Source organism: Syngnathus floridae, chromosome 13 (assembly GCF_059516105.1).
Source record: "Syngnathus floridae isolate MCC-2025c chromosome 13, RoL_Sflo_1.0, whole genome shotgun sequence".
Classification (NCBI taxonomy): domain Eukaryota; kingdom Metazoa; phylum Chordata; class Actinopteri; order Syngnathiformes; family Syngnathidae; genus Syngnathus; species Syngnathus floridae.
The window spans coordinates 7,607,340-7,628,181 of record NC_142425.1 but is presented as its reverse complement, the minus strand read 5'-3'; the positions used below and the strand labels follow the sequence as shown (position 1 = coordinate 7,628,181).

Here is a 20,842-nt window from a genome sequence, read left to right as displayed (position 1 = left end):
AGTATAATCTTACAATGCAAATAACTAAAATGATTAGTGCACATGCTAACAGTGGAGATGAACTAAACCCTATTTTGAACAACAGCTGGAAGGGAAAGCTCAGACAGAATGTACACGCACGTTAACATAATCGGCTGCTTGGAGATTAACAGAATATTACATGACAACAGAAGCTAAGAAGACATTCATCACTCGACACCTTGGAGATAACGTCACCGGGCGGCCACTGATCCACGTGACAACCAACCATGTGACACAGTGGGTGGGAAATGCCAGACTTGCATAGAGATGCTTGATCAGTTCCTCACTGCCGGGGGAATTACCCAGATTTTTACGTTGCGATGGACTGCATTTAAACTTGCTCATGGACTTTGTAGGCACGGCATTATTGAAGGGAAGCACCGCTGAAATCTTATATTGGCCCTTAAGGAGAGATGTCAGTAACCTGAGATGCTATACTGACTGATATTGTGATAATTGGCTTTCCTCTTGGGAAATATGAATATCAAGTTTTGAATATGACTGAAGGCTAAAAATCAGCAGAACTCGCTTTAAGGATGAGACACTTTCCTTGAGGAGGCCAAGGACAACACTTTTTTTTTTTTTTAACAAATCTTGCTAAATCTTGAAAAAACGGTGCGAAAAAAAATGACTGTATGCTCCCCCACAAATTCCTGGAAAATCGGAAAGTCAAACTTGAGCAACGGAAATACGGTCGGTGTACAGTGAACCCCCAAATAATAATGGTTCAGCCTGGAAAATTACCATCGGAGTTAGTTGAGGAGTTTTTTTTTTTTTTACATAAGTCATGCTTTGCTGCCACCTTGTGGCATCAATAGGTAATTACAAACCGTTTTGGTATAGGGCGTCCAATCTTTTCGAGTCTTACCTTGAGCGTATTAAAACCAACAGATGTTTTGAGTTATTGTTTGAATTTTTACATTCAGGTCTATACAATCCAGTAGGTTTGGTTGTACTGCATACAAATGTCTTTGGACATAAACACTGATGACGATATGCATAGATGAATCAAATGAAAAAATATTGCAGGCAGAAGAAAACATTCTTTTTTGTGTACTGCAGTGGCATTGGCTTAATCCGTTACAAAGGACCTAAAGTGAAGTTGCAAGGACCTCAACATCACTTATAGTTTCTCTCTTGGACTGGAGTTGATATTTTAAACAATCACATTCACTTCCGACTCTGCTTGTGTTTGGGGTGCAAAATATTTTTGTTACAAAAAAGTGCTTTCAGTGGAGAAAAATACTTCAATTTTGAAAACTCTTACAGTGCTGAGTTTTTGTTACTAAACGTGACACGATAGCTAATTAAATAAGGTTAGTGTTGAGCTATTATAAATCCACAAAGAAGGAATTCTTTGTCCAGTGTCTGAATATTTATCAATTTCAAAGTTGGGGGAAAAAAAACACTATATATTCCGATTCCGAAATAAACTAAAGAAATGATCCAATTGCACATTTTTGACATCTCAAAACGTGTTGGCGTTAAAGCTCTGGCAGTATCTTTACTTATTACAATACATATACAAAATGTACCTTTTGGAAAATACTGACATTATCTGAAATGGTACCAGTGGGATGAGATGTTGCATTACGTTTTGGGCACCAAACATTGCACATGTCCCTCTGTTGTGACTGTAGACAACAACAAGCACATTGAAACTCAACAGAACAAAACGCTAGTATAAGAGCACATGACTTTCCCTTTGTGAACAGAGTTGCTCCTCACTGACCTCATGGTTAAGGCGGGTAGATGGTGTGAGGTGGCGGTTCCATGGTTACCACTGAGGTTGTGGGTACTGTTGGGAGCCATTCTCCCAGGTGGATGACTGTGGTTCATTGGTTTAAGGGGAGATGATGGATGATCACCTTAACTGCTTGATAGTCGATGGTAAAAGTAGATGTAGCCCAAGTCTTTTGGAGGCCTTTCTGATAAACACACTTTGTGGTCATTGTAGATCACCCACCTGGGGAGAGAGGGATACGTGTCATCATATTATGACAATATCTTAGGTGGACTATTTCTGGGGGGTGTTTTTCGTCACAGATGGAACTTTGTTGTGCATCAACGATTAGTTAACCTTTTCCAAACACAGTGAATCGTTACCTCTGAAGCGGAGTCTTGTAGATAAAATCCAGATTGTGAGCATTAAAGTCTCCTTTCATTATTTTCATCAGATAGCGAAGAGCGATAATAAATTATTCTAAGTTAAGACATAAGAGTTTCAAATAATTGCAAACCCATAAGCCGTAGAAGACTGGTAAAAAAAAACGGATAGGGTCTTATTTTGAAAAGTAAATCCAAATAAAATAATAACTACGAATATATTTGAAAAACTGTATGATCTCTGAACTTACCGGCCTTCTTTTTTAATGTGACAAACATAGTGTCCAGACATTGTGGATGCTCCCATGTGACTGATGACGGCGAAGAGCTCATAACCTGAGGTGAGAAAATTTGACACGCATTACAATAAATGGAAGCAAAAAGCAAAGGCACACACAACTACTTCCATTAGTTCACTTGGTATACTCCATAATATGAATGTGAAGGTCTATTTCGCTAATTCCGTACGTGTGCAAAATGTTCTTCATACAAAATGAATGGAGACCAAAGAAAGTCATCGACTCACGTCCCGGTCCGTCTTTGACACGCGGTCCCGACGTGTCCCTGTCTGGAGACAATGTGGAGTCGCTGTGTGAGTTTGCATTGGAGAAAGCGTTGTCATTGGGCTCCGTGTCAGCCATGTTGGAAAGGGCGTCGCTCTCCTCCTCCTCTGGGTGGGTGAAAATCCAGTCCAGCGCTCTTTCAAGGTTGTTATTCTTCAAAATAAAAACACAAATAATACATTTAAAATACCTCTACTTACTTTTTTTAACATGTAAAGGAGGCATGCTAATCACTGACATCTAATTGTACAATTTTAACTCAATATATGTTATCAAACTCGAATATCACATTATGATGCCGTGCAATTTCCCAGCAGTGTAAACTCAAACATTCTAAGGCGCTATCATCAAAGGCATGATGAAATGAAAGTGGGTTTCTTTCACCCATTTTCAGGTAGACCCTCACAAAATGGACCCACTCTAAATATTTGCAGTGGCACTCATGAGGATGTTTTTAAGGGATCCAAAATAGACCCATGATTCCTGGAGATGTGCATCCACGAAGTGCATGAGGGAGAAGTGTAAGATGGCTTAGTCAGGTCAGTGAGGCTGAGGGAAGAAGAAAAAAAAAAAGTACCTCCTCCTTATTTAGGGCTAATAATAACCTCAGTGGCGAGAGCCCCCCTCCAGCTTCACATTAATTAAAAGCAATATGTGTTTATTTGTGCGCTCATACTGGGAGCGCAAGAAGCCAAACAAGTCCAGTATGCTTTGGCTCTATTTCCGTGCTTTAATAACAACCCCACTACTATTATTATTATTATTATAGAAGAACCTCCAAAGTCGAACGCTTTAAAGGTGATACTCTATTTCTTGTCCTGCTTAAATCAACTTATTTGTTAGCCCGCTCGCTAATAGTCTCTAATAACACACGCATACTGTATATTTTTCAACCCCATTTGAAATGAGTTTGATATACTGCCAAAAAAAAATGACATCCTCGAGCCAGTTGGCCTGCTGCAAGTAATTGGTGCACCTCCAAAAATTACCGCCATAGATACCACAAGATGGTAGCAAAGCACTGGATAAAGCTCCTCAATTCACTTCAACATAATCCCTTGTGACAAGTTGGTGCCAAGCAGTACTTTTAAATGAGAAAATTAGATTGCATTTGCAAAAGCGAAAGTGGACACCTGACTGACCGTGGCTTTGAGCGCCTGGATGGTGTGAGAGCGAGGGAAGCCCATTGAAGTGAGGATGGCAATGCTCTCCTCGGGGGGAGAGTTGTCCAGCGGGGTGGCGGCCACGGGACTATCTGCACTGCTGAAAGGGTCCTGACCCAACATGGAGGGCAACGTGAGAGGCTCGGCAAAGTCTGGAGAAAATGAGAAGTCGATGATTTGATGAGCAAATGAATGATCAAACACAAGTAGGGTTCACGGCTTAAGTCAAGTTGAGAGACACTCGTAAGTCAAGATAGTGTAAAACCCCATCAAAAATGATCATTTAAAAAATATGCAAATTAGCAAAAACAAATAAATGCAATATAAAGGAGGCATGGTAGCACAACATAGAGTTAGAATACTTTAGTACAATGTGTACATTAATGAACTTGCAAATAAAGCATCTTCAAACGCAAAAAGAAATTATTTCTTTCTTTATATATGTGGCATTTGTACACAAGACTAAAATCAAAGTGAAGTGGCCCTTCAGCAAGGACACTGGGACTGTAATTACGAAGGGCCATAAACAGCCTTCATTAATCTTGCTGCCATAAAAGAAAAAGGCAAACTCCTTATCTACCCGCTAATGCCTTTATCTCCCTGTTTCGCTTGCTTTCCGTAGCCACTCAACGTGTTGTCGAGCTGCCAGAAAACATAAGAGGTGAATAAATAAATGGCTCATGTTTGCAAGAGTAGTTAAATGTCTGTTAAACTGCTCGTTTCCACTCAACTTCTGATGAAACCCTTCTGCCTTAACGTGCATATTTCACAGCATTGATTACCATGGTAGCCCGGTTTTTGGCTTGGCAAAAAAAATACAAATCTGCATCAAATCATAGATTTTGATGAGGATGTTCCATTGATTTTGTCAATATATCCTCATAGAATGAAATAATGGTCAAAAATACCTTCATAATTTAATTTTTATTAGCAATAGGTCATAGTGATGAAAAGTAACTAAGTTTTTATAGAGTAATGCGTCTGATTAAAGATAAGGGCAAATACTTTCCAAATCTGCAATTATTTTTGTCATTATTATTATTTTGTCATTATTGACGATTCCCATGTGATTCAATCGCCAAAACTCTTTTTGATTGAAAAGATTACCAAGCTCCACTCAAAGTACCTTAGGGCTTCTCCGCTCATTACTTTTTGTAGGCAATTGAGATTGAAGGAAGCCAGGAATGACGCAAACATTGGCACTTCTTTTATAGTTCTGTACTTAAAATTGATGTCTGCCGTAAAAATCCCCCCGCAAAATGACACAGCACTAATTTTAGCTGTGTCCAGACTGCAGAGCAGAAAGAGGCGTAACAAGAGTAGTTTGTTATTTGTTGATTTCTCAAACAATTGAAAATGCATGCTAGTTGAAAATGGATCAACCTGGCCGAATAGTCGCTTCTTAAACCCGCAAATTATCCCTAAATATATTGCACCACCTCAAATGACATTGTTTAGTCTTTAAGCAGACCATTTTGCATCGCTTTCCTTTCAACTTTAAAAGCAAGAGGCTGTTCTCATTTCCACACACTCCTGAGGCCTTTTACCCTGCACCAAAGGTAATAAAAGTGACTTAAGTTCAGGCCTCGCAGGAACATCACGGCTGCAAAAGCACTGACAGACTTGATGGTGTTGTCACGGACACACGTGCCCCGATAAACAAGCAGAGTACACAAAAGCTGTCCTGATCCGGCGAAGATTTGACTCGTCTCTCACTTTGAATTACCTTTGAGTTTAAAAGGCCCCATACCAATAAACGTGCCTTGTCTCTGTGTATTTCTTCCTCACGCCTGGAGGAGGTGGAAGAGCTGACACAGTTGCTGCACAAGTGCTTTTGGCAGAACTGTGGTGACACTTATTTTCCCCCCACCCCAAAAAAAGAGCAACTTTGACATTTACTGGATATAGAAAGGCTATGAAATTATGATATGTGACCTCTGGTGTCACTTCATTTAAATTCAAATGAATGAAAGGCTGAGAAAATGCACAGATGGGAGTTTGCTGTTCTTGCAAGGTCGTAGGAAATGATCCAATGTTGATTAATTGGGTCCAAAACTGATTGCTTTTTCGAAATGTACTTTTTAAAATGAGTAAAGTGATTACGATTGTACTACTACACAAATTTGCAGTTTGTCTTCATGTTTGCAATTATTCACCACTTTGAGTGCAAGATTCTTACCAGGCTCCTCCATGTGGGCTATGATCCAGTTGAAGGCCATCTCGGGACCCATGTTGCCAGTATAGTAGACGGCCTTTCTGCAGGCTTCTAGCGGGAAGCCCATCTCTGCCAGCTGCATTACTGCTGCCTCATCTATTTCCGGAGCTAAGGGACACAACGGAGTGCCGCCATCAATAACTTACAACATACACACACACACGGTTGCTCATTCACAGTTGCTGGCGTCATAGCAACCGGCCTCTCTCGCTTTCGCTCACTCTCTCTCTCTCATTGGACCTCATTAAGCAAAAAGACCGGAAGACAATGAGCCCCGGGGATGTTTCTTCAGCGCACAACGATCCATCATGGAGCACGTACGCAAACAAAAAAAAAAGTGTTGTGCACTTGCTCAGGCATGCACGCTCAGTGCTTTGGCTCATTGTGTGTTCGTGTTAATGAGAGGCGAGGCAATTTACTCACAATCTAAGGAGCTCATGGAGTTATCTGGAACAGAGGGGAAAAGGATGAATCACACACCGTTTCCGTATACGTATGCGCTTGCATGCCTTTGTTGATCAAGTGATTACAAATACATGGATTGAATAAATGAATATGAAAACAATGCTGCACAGCTTGCAATGCTACTATCACAGCCTAATTAACTAGCTCCCATTAATATTCTAATGCTGGGATTTCATGTTGGGTTTGATTTAGGACAATACAATGAAAGCAATAAAGTCAAAAACAGCAAAAACATTGATGTGATCCCCTGCAGTAACTTTAGTTTTATTACATTAATACATTTATTATTGGGAAAATATAGAAAAAAATACTTCACCTCACTGCTAGTTTTAATTGTCTATTACCAGGAAGAAATGTGTATAAAACGGGTTATAAGGCAAACATTTGTGCTCAATGAGGCGCGAAAGTCTCGGGGAGCGGGAGAGACAGTAGGGTCAACATGATTAATCACTGCTCATGCCAACATGAGGACAATGGGGCCAGTGGATCATTTGCAGCAGACATAAGTCATCATACAAATGGGGATTAAATAAGTCAGCCAAAGTGCTGAAAAAGAACATTTTGTTCTCTCTAAACTATTTCTTGTCTCATTGCTCAAACCACATTAACATTCTGTGGAAAAAGAGAGAGTGAACTCCAAAGGAGTGCACCATTTTGTGGGGTATCTTTATGAAAGGTTGATTTGTTTAATGGTTAGAATTGTACAGAACTAAATAAATGAAATAAGCCAAGTAGTGGGCTGACTATTTGACAAGCACTATTTGGTATGTCAGTTCAGAATAAAATAGAATAAAAAATTATATAGCAGTTTTTTTTATGATTTGGTCCTTTTAAATGAATGTGTTGGTGTCCAAAAAAAACATGAATGCAAACCTGTGCAGCATGTGATTTTGTACACAAAAGACAAGCTGCTGCACGTTTTCACTGCTCCTTCTTGGAGAACATTCTCAACACGCTGTGCCTTCTAAAATATTTATGTGGACGTTGAGCGGGAGATGCGGCTGAACTTTTCGAGCGACTCCAGGAACAATACCGTTATTAAAATCACAACCCGTGGAAAGCATCGGGGGCGCGTTTGCAAGCAGATAAAGCAGCGTCAATCTGGAAACCGACAGTGCGCAAATATTTTGTCCCCAAAAAATCTAATCATACAGCAGGCAACAGCAACTATGCCTTTGAGCAGATTATTGCAAGTGATGCGAAAACACAATAGGACCTCCATAGTGGAACGAGGTCAACGAAAATTTCCTCTGAAAATAAGCCTTAAAACGCCAACGAAACTTGATGTTCTCACAAGATGTGCAATCGATTAATTGATGACTAATCGTTTATCAAATTCAAGAAGAGTAGTGGCATAAAACAATGTATACAATATGTGTATTTGAATACCTCTGGTGTCTTCAGGCAGCACAATGGGCGGCATGAGGTCAGGAAGCTCCTCTTCACCTGATTGCAGCCCTGTGGCCCTCAGACGGCTCAGATCCAGGAAGTCTGGTACGTCAATGCCCAAATCTACACATAAAGTTGAATTGTTTTACGTATAAATAAAACCATCTTTCTTGTTGATAATGGTACATAAATACAGGTGATTTTTTTTTTAAATGTTAGCCATCAATCCAATTCTTAGACTGCTTTTGTTGATTAGCTGACTTTTGGTGAGAGGCAGAGTAGACCCAGTGACATAGATAGACTTTGCATTTTCTCACTTTCCCACCAATTTATGGACAATTTAGAGTCTTAAATGAACCTAAAATATTTTGGGGATGTGGGAGTAAACCAGATTACCTGAAGAAAAAACCCACACAAGTACAAGAACAACATGCCAACTCCATAAAAGAACTTTTTGACTAAATATGCTAACCATAAGCGCATCTTGTTTTTCTGATGTTACATATTTCTTAAATTCTTAAGCCGAACCAAATATCTAAGTATCTCCTCAATTCCTCAGTATGATGTGCAGACTCATAGCTTAGTGCTGCCCTCTGTTGGACGATTTACACGATGCATTTAATTGTTCGGCCTGTCACTGGCAGGACATAGATAAATTGTTTGGAGTAAATAAAACATTTTTCAGACCAATTGGGTGAAAGTGGATAATTTTCCACAGCACACATATCTAACTTTACCCACTCGCAGGGAATCACCGCATTAGAACATTGCTATTGTACACGACGGTAAGTCCTTAAGACTTCAGTGAAAGTTCATCCTCATGCAAATCTGGTCCTTAATACGTTTGTGTGAACAAATAAACCTTCAAACAGTTACCTAGTTTCTTGGGCACCCAGTCAACTCCAAATGTGAACTTCTTTATTTGGACTGCCAGATATTCGGGAAATGAGGCAAAGCGGGATGTTCTTGGGGGGGGAAAAATGACAGGAAATTAAAGCATATTAAATTGAGGATAGAAATATTACGCCGGTAGCTTACTTGACTCCGGCTGACTTTGCCTGCAGCGCCGAACTCCAGAAGTCTGGCACGTTCTCAGGCTCAGTGAAGGCCTGCAGGCAGGCGGTGAAAGGGATGCGAGCCCTCACCGGCTCAGGGGGGGCTCGCATGTTCTCCTCGGCTTCCCTCCGCTTGGCCTCGTATGCCAACAGCTCCTCTGGTAGTACCAAAAGAACAATTTTAGCAGCTTTGAAACTGTCTGATAATACTGTAAATACTGATATTGGAACAAAAACGTTGCAGCAACACCCATAGACAGGTAATTTGACAATACCAACAGGCGTGAATATTTTGAGTTATGAGCATGGTAGAGGAACAAATTAAACATTGGATCTAAAGACACCAATGTAATTCTTCAATTCTGGGCCCTATGAATCTAGAATTTACCTCGATTGGTTGCGGCCTCGACGGGGGCTGGCAGCTGGATGCAGTAGTCCACCCGCTGAGTGTATCGAACCCGGCGTGACTGGCAGCACTGGACTCGCTCCTCCACCAGGAAACGGAAGGCATCACTTGGATTCTCTGAGCTCGTGCTGTTTCTCTGCAGATATACAGTTGATGACAATGGCGTTCATGTCTTTCCATATATTAACTTCACTACTGATAATTATTAATTACTACAGGGAAGGTCTGTTTTGATCTTGAGAGTATTTATCAGCAATAGGTTAACGTGGAGATTAAATGCAACTCACCTCCACCAAGTTGATCATATGCAGGAAGAATTCTTGTGCATCTTGTTGCCTGTTGGAGGAAAACTCCGGGTGTCCCCGGCTAACCAGAGACTTCAGCATCCGGGGGGAGATGCCTTTTTGTTGGTGCTGGAAGAAAAAAATAAATAAATCAGCATTTAGACGCAGTGACTGAACAAGACCACATGCCAATCCTGATTGGTTGCACTCAGAAATGGGGGTCATTTGAAATGAGCAATCACATTAATAAGAGAAGTGCTAACTGGCAGAAGTGATGTTCAAAAGATGTTCAAAAAAAAGATGAGTAGTAATTTTACATTTGAATGGCCAATGCCGAAATTCACTTCAAATTCAAATTCACTTCCCGGCTCACTGGCTTTTATAATGATTAAATGTTTTTTCACATTCTGACAGCCATGAAAAATGTGTTTGGAAAGATAAGGTAAAAAAATAAGTGTGCAAAAGTGGAAAGATTGTTAAAAACACTTGTAACAAGTGTTCTAAAAGTGTTTCTACGACACAGTACTGGCTCAACTTTGTCTTCCATGTCAAAAAAGGACTCATGTGGAAGACAATGGAAGTAGCGAGCTAGCAAGTAGAAAGAGAAGGAACGACGCAATGAAAGAAACAAAAAAACAAAATAAATAAAGCAAAATAAAATAAGGTGCAAGTGGAACCGTGACAGCTGTCTACAGAAGCGCTTGGAGCTGCAAATGTGGCATGGTGGCCAACAGCTATTTTCAGAGCGAGAGAAAGACAGTCCCAGCACATTCTTAAAAGCATGGAATCATTTGTCCATCTTTGTGTCACAAAAATTAGACTGCGTGAATTGCTAAAGAGACTCGTTGACACATATCTTGCATAGCATTTCTGTCAAAGTGTTTTGCTGCTTTGTTGGCTGACATTGGCTAGTAGTATGCTAGTTGTGGAGCTGAACATACCCGGTTTAATACCTTGTATTCTTCTTTCATCACCTGTTCAATGAGTTCAGATTTCATGGGTGGTTTGGAGTATTGGCCTGAGAGGAGCCCATGGCCCACTTTAGCCCTGTTGGACAAAAACACAGTTCAAAATAGAACAGCATAAAATTACTCTTTGTTCTATTTTTACATGACGTCTTCACTTGTCAGAAAATCAATTTGTGTTTAATTGTTGTATATAACATCTGAACTCAATTTAACCAGTGTCACGCCTTCGTTTTGTATTTGAATGCATCCAACGGCTTCAATTTGATGAGCCTAATCTTGGAATTTTGCAAATGTACTTGTTTTTAATTTCAATTCTTGATTTATCCATCCTGTTAATTTTAAAAAAAACTGCAGTCACTTACATTTGTGTGGCAAAGTCCTGTGTGGGGTCGAGAGGTGAATAGTCAAATATCCTCTGAAGGTTCCCAACATACCTATAGACCCAAATATATGATAAACACCATTTCTAATTTCAACTAAACATCTTGGGCCAGTGTCTGGATTGTGTTCGACTTTGAAGAATCCACAACAATAACACACTTCTTGTTTGGAGGCAACTCACATCCTCTGGAAGTCTGGGATGCTGAAGAGAACCTGCAGGACTGTGCTAAGGTAGCAGCTGTTGCCGAGGTTTTTGATGCCCGTGTAACCGGAACCGTACACCGCTTTCAGTTTCATGCCCGACTCTTGGATCACTTCCCACTCGCTGACGCGTGGCCGAGCATTATTGTCTGTGTGGTGGCCATTCTCTGTCTGAGGGGGCAGTGAAGGCACCACATTTCAGGACTTTTCAAATGCGGACAGAATGTGACGTGTATCACCACCATGACTTACTTTTTTTTGCATCTGTAGCATGTCTATTCCAAAGTGGGAGAGGTGATCCGATAATTGTGGGTCTAACACGGCTTCCTCTTCCTCAAACGAATAAACATCTGAAACCAGGAGTTTTCTTACTCAAGATGGTGGAATTTCCAAACTCGTACAACATCAAATAAAATACTAAATTGATTTCATCTCTGCCATTCTGTGTCAGTGCTGCATTACAGAAGAGTAAATTGGTGGGATTTTTCTTTTCTTTTTTTTTCAGACAATAAATAATTACCTTTTGGATGGGGTAAAATAGTATAATGCACTTTTTAAATATGAATCATTTTCAATGAACACTTGGTCCTACTGCACGACTATTTTAATGATGGTCATGATGGTGTTACTTAACGAGCGCTTAATAATTTTTTAGCTAGTCCTTGATGTAAAACGTTTAAGAAACATTCACGTAATAGATATTAAAACGGTTTGCATCACACGAGATGACAGACAAGCTTTCTTCTGGATTGGATGAGAGATCAAACCTGCTCCATCTGGGGTGATGGTGTCCAGTTTGACAGCCAGCGGGTGTTTGGTCTCTTTGTAGTGGTCCAGAGCGTGGCCGTTCCCACCGCTGCCATCAAAGAACCACTTCCCGCAGAGAATGGTGCCATCCGTCAGGTTCAGCCACAGGTTCTCTCTCATCTCGCACTTCTGACACTTCCAGCCACTGCCAGCAGGGAACAACAATGCGGTCACTGTTGTGTTGCCATTTAATTAAGCGGAGACGTGGTTGTTAAAAAAAAAACTTGATAATAAAAGCCCTCTGTAAATTCAAACTGGCAGAAAAGTACATCAATATCTATCCATCCATCCTTCCATTTTCTAAAATTCACATTTTCATCTTGGAATAAACAACCATGTCATGACTTTAGTAGCACTCTATTGAGACCTTCATCAGAGCCGAACTTCTTCATTTACTTCTCGGGTGGGGCTTCATGAAACGTCAATTCTGATTCACGATACTTATATTCTTCCCCGGAAAAAAAAAGTCAACATTTTGGAAAATATGAGGGCTCAAATGAAGATCGAGAAGATCCCATCAGTCCCTCAATGTGACTTGATGGTTGTCCTACCTGGGGGGGATTCTGACTCCATTGTCCAGCTGTCTGAGGCTTCTGGCGTGTCTGGATACTTGAATCTCCTCCTCCCAGGATTCTGGCTCCTGTTTTTTATAGGCTGACGGCGCATTGAGCACTGCATCACAGGCGATGGTTACCTGGATGGATCGGAAGAGAGGTGACGCCCAGTCACACATCAGCTGATTTTTCATTTTGACATTTTGCTCCAGTGAGAAATAGCAAAACATGAAAGCACACAAAAAAAAAAGATGTCTTGAAGGATAAAAGCACCAAAAACAAATGATTTGGACCAAGAACCAAAACATGCAAGACATTCAAATTACAGGGAAATCATAATTTATTTACCATGCATGAAAAGAAATAAAACAGGCCTTGTGGTACACCTTTTTAAAAGCCCTCATTCAAAACATTTGAAATGAAATTTGCAAAGGCAAAATTATTTCTACTACGCTTGTATTGGATCCGTAAGCACAGAGCGGGTGTACCAAATATTATGGCCACCAAGAGTATGTGCATTCAGTGGTGTCTCCCCGGTGCTTGTATGCACATACGTAACACAAGGCAGCCTATAAAGATTGTAATACAATAACAGTGTGTACATTTTAGAATGGACACTCGATGAGTATGTGTGTGTGTGTGTGGGGGGGGGGGGGGGGGGGGGGGTATCCACTGAGTGCACCCTTCTTGTTGATATGCATGCAAAACACACCAAACTCACTGACCAGAGCGGGTAACTCCTCAATATTTGGTAAGGCGATCTCAAAGTGGTCTGGAAATATTACAAGCTTGGCCTCGTCCTCGTACTCATAGTCCTCACCGTTAAAATCACGGTTAAGCTCTAAATCTTTAAAAGGAAGAAGAAAATGTTCAGTCAATCTGCTCTCGTCACCCTTTCAATCATATGTTGATTTTGTTTTTAACATTTTCACCTTTCACCACAGAGCAGCCTAAAGTTGTGTAATGACTCATGGCCAACGAGATCATGGAAACTTCTCGGAGAAGCAACAAAAGGATGGATTGGCTCAGAGGACTGGTATGGGGCAGACCATTCCCATACATACGTAAATAAACTGGATGACAACATTAATACTTAAAGGAGGATGAGCAAAGAACGACTATTTGTGAGGGCGCTGATGAGTGTACAAGAACTTAAGATGTCAGTCAACATCGAGGTCTTTGGGCTGAATGGAAGGAATTCCTCCTCCAGCGGAGAGGATGAGGGGGGGGGCTAGATTCAGGGTCTTTGCCAAGCAACGTCATAGCGGCAATAGAAGTGTGTCAGCCTCGAGGGGGAGGCAGGGTGGGTTGACAGGTGGCAGCAGCTGAAGAACTAGCAAGAGACACGAGGCGGCCCCACTGTAAACCTACTACCCTTTGAGCAATGGCTGCGCATGTGGCACTTTGATTTAGAACAGTTACTAACCTCATATAAACGGCCTATATTTAGAATGCGGGAGGTAGAGGAGGAGTCTGATTAGGGCAAATATCTCACGCCTTCAGCGACAAACAATGACTTCAGTGGCACTTCTGATCAGACCACTGAAATTACAGCAAATGTGTGGTGGAACAAAAATATTTTCAGCTATGATACCATGGACTGTAAACATACAGTACATAACCTGCTGTTTTATTTTAGTAAATTGATCACATATTTGATCATTTAATAATAATAATAATAATAATAATAATAATAATAATAATAATGATAATAACAATAATAATAATATACAAAAAAATAACCATAGACTGTAAACATACAGTACATAACCTGCTGTTGTATTTTAGTAAATTGATCACATATTTGATCATTTAATAATAATAATGATAATATTAATAATAATAATGTACAAAAAATTAACCATAGACTGTTAACATACAGTACATAACCTGCTGTTGCATTTTGGTAAATTGATCACATATTTGATCATTTAATAATAATAATAATAATAATAATGAATAATAACAATAAAATTAACATTTTTGTTTTTGGAATGAATGGTGAAGCCAAACTATCTGCAAAACACGGAGCCACACACAGCTACACACAGGAAGGCCTGAGCCTAGATTCGAATCCAGAACCTCTTGACTATGAAGCAGATATGAAAACCACTCGTCACGTTAGTTAAACGACTCAGTGTGAATGAATCGTTTAATTGGTTAACTAAAGTTCTTTAAATTATTCCATTCATCTTTTCATATTTCTGTATATGGAATGAAAGGAAATGCTCATCAGTTCATAATGATGATATTGCAGTGCTCTGATATATCAAAGCTGGTTGAATAATTATAAATTCCGAGTTGTGTTGATGTTGTGCTTCATGACCTAACGACCGTGATTCCTCAAGCAAAGTTTGCGACGCAAATACAACTTACCTAAAAATACTTTTCCATTCCGTCGCCTGGGAATTGCACCTCCTGCAGCTCCTGTGGATTTCTGAGGGGGGAAAAGAACAAATAGCTATTATATCACACACTTCATTAAATCAACATGTGAGGTAGTATTGTTTGCTAAAGATCTTAGATTTTGACACTGTTACTTTGTAGTTGGAAATAGATGCTGGCCTGTCCAGGGGTGAGGTCAGCTTACAAGCTTAGGGGAAAACCCCTATGCCATGCATAAAAAAATGGTCAAACACTCTTACTAATATAGAAATAATAGACATTAGATGTCCTGTTCTTTCATATATATTTTCCTCTCGAACTTTTTTTTTTTTTTTTTAATTCAACTCCATTTCCTCCTGTGCACAATGACAGGCAGGCCAATTGTTTTTGAATATAGGTGGTCCACAGTTGTTTTGTTTTATTGGTTGCATAGGTCTGACCCTCAATGGGTGAATTAAAAGAGGCACTAGTTTGTTTTACATCAGGCCAAGACATGTTAACGTGTTGGTCGGTTCATTAAACAGGATGGACACAAACAAACCAAAAGAATGCTGACACACTTGTGACAAAAAAAGTAATCATGAGAGGAGAAAAAAAAAAAAAGCAGACATGGGAGCCTGCAGAATGTGAACAGCTGTTTCTGTTTCCACATCCAGGCATGAAAATAGCAGCTCTTTACAAAGCACAGCTTATCTGGGAGCAATTAGAGCCAGTGAGAAAAAACAGCGGAAGCTTAGACCCCTGGTGCCCACTATAGACTCGTCAAGAGAAACGCGGGATGAGAAGGTTCAGTTTGGGTCCAAGGGCAATAAGAGCAATTAGATTTTTACAATTATTAACACATGCAACATCAACGATCCCAGAATTCAACATTGAACTCTATGAAGTCAGTGACCTTTCAGGTCAACTGTGACATAGTTATAATATGCAATAAAATAAAATAAAAATCCCCCAACTAAAATTAAACATTCTCCACTCACCATTTCATTTTCATTAACATTTAATTTTCAAACTACTGTAACTTTTGAGTTAATCTAAGTTGAAATAGCAAAACAATGCTAAATTATAAAAATATGAAATACTTCACTAATGAGCATCTTAAGTCAACTCAACTGTATTTATAAAGCACTTTAAAAACAACCACCGTTTGCTTTGTTTTTTTAATCAACATTATATTGATGAAGCAGCGACAAAAGAGTCGTATGGACAGAAGAAATTTGGATGACCTTTGACTCACAAGGAATATACTCACTTCCTTGATGTGTCGCTTGAGGTGCATGTAAACACTCTGGCCTGTTTTGCGATAGTGTCTCTCCACGTGTTCTCGTCCAAAGCCCAGGAATGTGTTCATGCACACATACAGGCCTCCCTCAGATTCCTGCACATTCACATTCACACACAGACACACAAAAGGAGGGAAAAAGTAATGAGACATCAGCAGATAAAATTATTTGACTACATTTTTTTGCTTGACGGTGGGGGAAAATAATTTAATTTATAGAAGTGTGTAAATCTCTCATGTTTCTCTCAGTTTTGTGGATGCATAAAATGTAAAATCATTCAACTTTAAAATATATAGAAATACATATCATATCCCTGTAGACAAGTCTACAATTAGCCGTCACTCATATTCAAGTATGTTTTTAAAACACCGTCATTTATCTTCATACTGTTTTCTCCAATCAAAAAAAAACCTCCAAAATATCCCAAATGTGAAACAAGTAAAGGACCAGTGTGATAAACCTTTAAGTGGCCTAAAGTGATATATGAGCTTGAACAGCGCAAGGCTAAAAATAAAGCCATCCTCGAGCTAACATGATGAACTCCAGACAGCTGAGTCACCTTTAAAAACAGTTGAGCGAGCTTTGAACGTGTTCTCGTCAAGGATGTTTTTTCGGAGGACGGGTAGTACTCTACGCTCATTGAAAATTATTGGAAAAAAATAAAAAGGATGTTCAGTCTTGTCTTGAGTTTAAGAATGTAATACCCTGTCATACAGCACAAAAAGGCGTGCTCATTTACTTACCGGTTTCCTTTGCATTAAATTATTTTATATTTACGGCTTTGGAAGTGTTTTGTACCAAATTCAATGGAAGACTGTGGCTCCTTCTGACAAATTCAAGTCACAGGTCATCTTTGCAGAATCTGAATGATGTAAACTGAGGCGATAGCTACCGGTAGTGTTCCCCAAGGCTCTATGCAAGGGCCACAGGTTTTTTCATTATACAGATGAGAACCTCATCAGTATCCATCAGTCTCATCGTGAGCTATCAATTTCAGTATCATCATAACACTGATCGATACAGGTTGGCCTTTACCCAACATTTGACTAGAGTATATTGAAGTTGTTCCACAAAATTGGTAGAATATGTAATCACGTGATAAAAGCGCTCAAATACCTCCATACTTAAAAATATATATATATATATTTGGCTGTTTTATATTGATGGCCTACAAGTGTTTTTTACCAATAACAAATTTGTGTGATACACCTTGACTTCAGATTAGGTTGCTGTTTAATTGAAAAAAAATTAAATCAAATTGATGAATCTCAACTAAACCGGCAACTAAGCAGGTGCGGCTAGATTGCACCAGTCCGCAACGGGGCCTGATGCGCTCATGTGCGGCCTGACAAAGACAAGGAAAACCCCTCCGGATCCATTCACCTGTCTTCCTCTCCTCACATGTAAACATCCATTTAGCTTCAATAATAAATACGTTCCAGATTCACCTTTACCTCCCCACGGAATAAAGCGCACACTTACCGGGGAGTCGAAGGAGAAGGCGCACTCGCTTTTGAATACTCTGTCTCCGGTCTTGGGCACTCTGATGGTAGGCATGTAGGGGACCAGCAATTCGCCGAGGTCTGTAGCCATGTTGGCATCCCCACTCCTCGCAGCACAGTGCAGGGCAGCCACCGGAGCCGCGCGCTCTCAGAGGCGAGATGTGCTATTTTTAAAGTGGCCAACCAAGACTACATTCCTCCAGCCATTGGAGAGAGGGTGGAAGGGAACAGCGGCGGCGGGGGCGTGATGCCGATACTGTAAATGACCAAAATCATATAGGAGGCGGAATTATATACTAAAGACACGGAGGCTTCGACGTATGTTTGTTTTCCAGCGTGACATAGCATCGCGTGGGAACATTTCTGCACAGGAGCCACTCCCACGTCTGGAGGTGATTCGTGCAGACGCCCACGCTTACTACGACACCGCGTGACCATCTACACTGGAAGGATGCGATTTACACGGTGCAAGGATAAAAACACTATCACTCTATCTGTGTAAACTATAAATCAAGCTACTAGAAACATTTATATTTTGCTAACGACATAAATAAAGGTAATACTGTTTTGTACGCCGATAAATTCATGCAGCTCGACCTTGCCCCGTAGTGGCCATCCGTGTTATTACAACAATAGATGGATAGGATAATTGCTCAGTTTCTCAATCTCAACCGCTTTTACGTCTGTATTTAATGACATTTGTCATGTTTAAATTCCAATGTGTGTCTAAACAAGGCATTGAATGGTTTGGAATGTAAAATGTTATTGTTATAAACATTGGGCAGGGGAACATTCAATAGTCACTATAATCAATAGTCGCTTTCATCATGATGACTTTAAATCCCGGCATGATGACGAGAAATCTCGTTTTAGCCCAGATGTGGTTTTAGTCCTCATAAATCAATGAAGCTATAATGAAACCATTTTAACACACGTGCACACAAAAGGTACACATAGATATTTTATTTAAGCGTGAAGTGGGGGGAAAAATGTACAAATAGTGGACCAGATCAGCACAGTGTACTGACAACAGTCTGGTTCAGTTATCGGGTGTTGCCTTGGGACTGGAGTCGATGAGATCCTTATTGAGGGTCTCCATCTGGAACCAGGGGCCATCACCTCTCGCTCTCATGTGTTTGCGCACCTCAAGCTGTGCCAACCTATTGACCACAGACAGAATATTCACTCAATGAACAGTCATTGACAATACAGTGAAAATTCTTGAGATAAAAAAAACAAAACAAAACAAATAGCTACTTTCAAAAGAGCAAAACATTGAGAAACAATAAAAGACAAACTCGTGCCTCCACTTACCTCATGTCTGCCTTCTCTTTTTCTATTTGGATTGCAGCCATCATTTTTTCATAGTCCTTCACCGGAGAGTCATATAAATTCCGAGAAATCCACCTAGTGATGGGGTGCTGCAAAAGCACGAGGAATGATGCATACATGGCATTTTGATTGAATGGATTATTGCAGCTTTCTCTTGTAATAATTTAATGATTAACAGTCACAGAGCTGTCACAAATAGCAAAAATCTACATATAATTGGCATCTAAACATTAATATATACATATATTCATCCAAGAATATGTTATCATCATTTCATACTCATCTTACACTAACCTTAAACAAAGGATTTAGAGATTATTTGCTTTTCTACTTAGTGGGCTTTGGTGCCATCTTGTGGTAGTAATATTAATAACTGATTTTCATTCTGATTAATTTGGATCTCTGATTCAAACATTTAGTAAAAAAATGTTGATCAATATGATTGATTATGTCGGGAAAGCAGCTACATACCTTGTAGTACTCCCAGTACTCAGGTTCATAACCCTCAGGGGTTTCCACCAGCTCCGCTTCACCTTCACAACAAGAGGAGGCATAATTTAAATTCAGAATAGGAGTTGAGCTGAATTCAAGGTCTTGAATCACTCACTCACCAATGAAGAGATTCACAGATGTGACAATGATAGCCACTGGAATACCAGTCAGCAGGATGTAGAATTGCTGGGTGGAAAAGCAGAAAGAGATCGTTGTTGTCTTCGGTATAAATGTGAATTTGAAGGTTCCCATTTAATCAACATTAAACACTTCGTTGCATGTTCTAGCTTTGTCTTGGTCATCGTGGCAACAAAACGTTTGCAAATGTATTATGTGTACTGAAATTATTTACTCTGTGTGTATTTTGGTGCAAGAATGCCAGGGACCTATTATTAATGAACCTGTGAAGTGTTTTAATTTTCTTTTTTTTTATTTATTATTAAATGCCTCCTCTAGACTCACCAACAGACGTAGAAATCTCTTGTCATAGAACTGAGTTGGTTTGATGACGAACATGCTCTTGCCATGACCTCCCCAACGGACAGCCACTAAAAAACACAATAGTTTAAGTAATGTACAAACATTAGAAAACTGATGAGTGGATGCGGGGGTGAGCTCCAACAATGTTTGAAAATTTGATTTGTTTAGGGTTTTTTTTATGAGGTATTTTTTGTAATGTAATTGGTGCAGTTTTGCAGTTTTGGAAAACTTGGACATGTCGTCATCATTTAAGACCACAGAAAGGTTTCAGGTGCATTTACGTAAATAATAAATATGAAGTTGATTAAGTGTTCATATTGCCTGCAATGCAAACTGTATAAGCGAGCTATCATTAGCATGCTAACAAAACCTTTAGCAAGGTCACATGAAGGGACTTCAATTTTCTCTTACAAAATTCCTACGGTAGACTCAGTCGTAGTGTCACCTACCCTTATCTGTCCGCGGTATTGTTCGAGCAAGTAAATTCGTCGCCACATTTCCAGATTTCAGTGGACTCAGTCTGGCTGCGATAGCAGCAGCAGACCTGAGTAGACTCATTCCCACCATGGCTACTGATGGATGGCGACCCAACAAAACGAGCTGTGATTGGCTGTTGATCGACATGAAGCGAGAATCGCCATAATTAGTAGGGGCAAATACTTTTGGCTGGTCTTAAAATTTCTTTTAATTTTACAGTACTTCAACGTTGTTCCTAATAGTAGAATGACTGTCTTTAACAATACTTACCCTCATTTACCAATAGATATATATATTAAAATAAAATCATACA

General features: G+C 39.8%; 2 protein-coding genes across 3 annotated transcripts; both read right to left on the bottom strand.

The window, feature by feature from the left end:
- Positions 1–1,187: 1,187 nt before the first annotated feature.
- On the bottom strand, positions 1,188–18,135 carry usp13 (ubiquitin specific peptidase 13). Of its 2 annotated transcripts, none has more exons than XM_088395064.1 (21): positions 17,729–18,135; positions 16,216–16,341; positions 14,955–15,015; positions 13,304–13,425; positions 12,576–12,718; positions 11,985–12,169; positions 11,470–11,567; positions 11,198–11,388; positions 10,998–11,069; positions 10,609–10,714; positions 9,671–9,796; positions 9,366–9,519; positions 8,961–9,135; positions 8,799–8,887; positions 7,923–8,045; positions 6,492–6,515; positions 6,033–6,176; positions 3,833–4,005; positions 2,654–2,843; positions 2,379–2,463; positions 1,188–1,987 (listed from the first exon to the last, which is right to left on the bottom strand). In XM_088395064.1, the coding sequence occupies exons 1-21, from the start codon at positions 17,837–17,839 to the stop codon at positions 1,891–1,893; spliced, it is 2,595 nt and encodes an 864-aa protein (XP_088251190.1). In that variant the 5' UTR covers positions 17,840–18,135; the 3' UTR covers positions 1,188–1,890. The 2 variants fall into 2 exon arrangements, with proteins under 2 accessions (XP_088251190.1, XP_088251191.1); XM_088395065.1 differs by having other exon boundaries at positions 10,621–10,714.
- Positions 18,136–18,696: 561 nt separating this feature from the next.
- ndufb5 (NADH:ubiquinone oxidoreductase subunit B5) lies at positions 18,697–20,664 on the bottom strand. Its single transcript, XM_088395075.1, has 6 exons — positions 20,502–20,664; positions 20,035–20,120; positions 19,692–19,758; positions 19,552–19,613; positions 19,063–19,169; positions 18,697–18,908 (listed from the first exon to the last, which is right to left on the bottom strand). The coding sequence occupies exons 1-6, from the start codon at positions 20,617–20,619 to the stop codon at positions 18,788–18,790; spliced, it is 561 nt and encodes a 186-aa protein (XP_088251201.1). The 5' UTR covers positions 20,620–20,664; the 3' UTR covers positions 18,697–18,787.
- Positions 20,665–20,842: the final 178 nt, after the last annotated feature.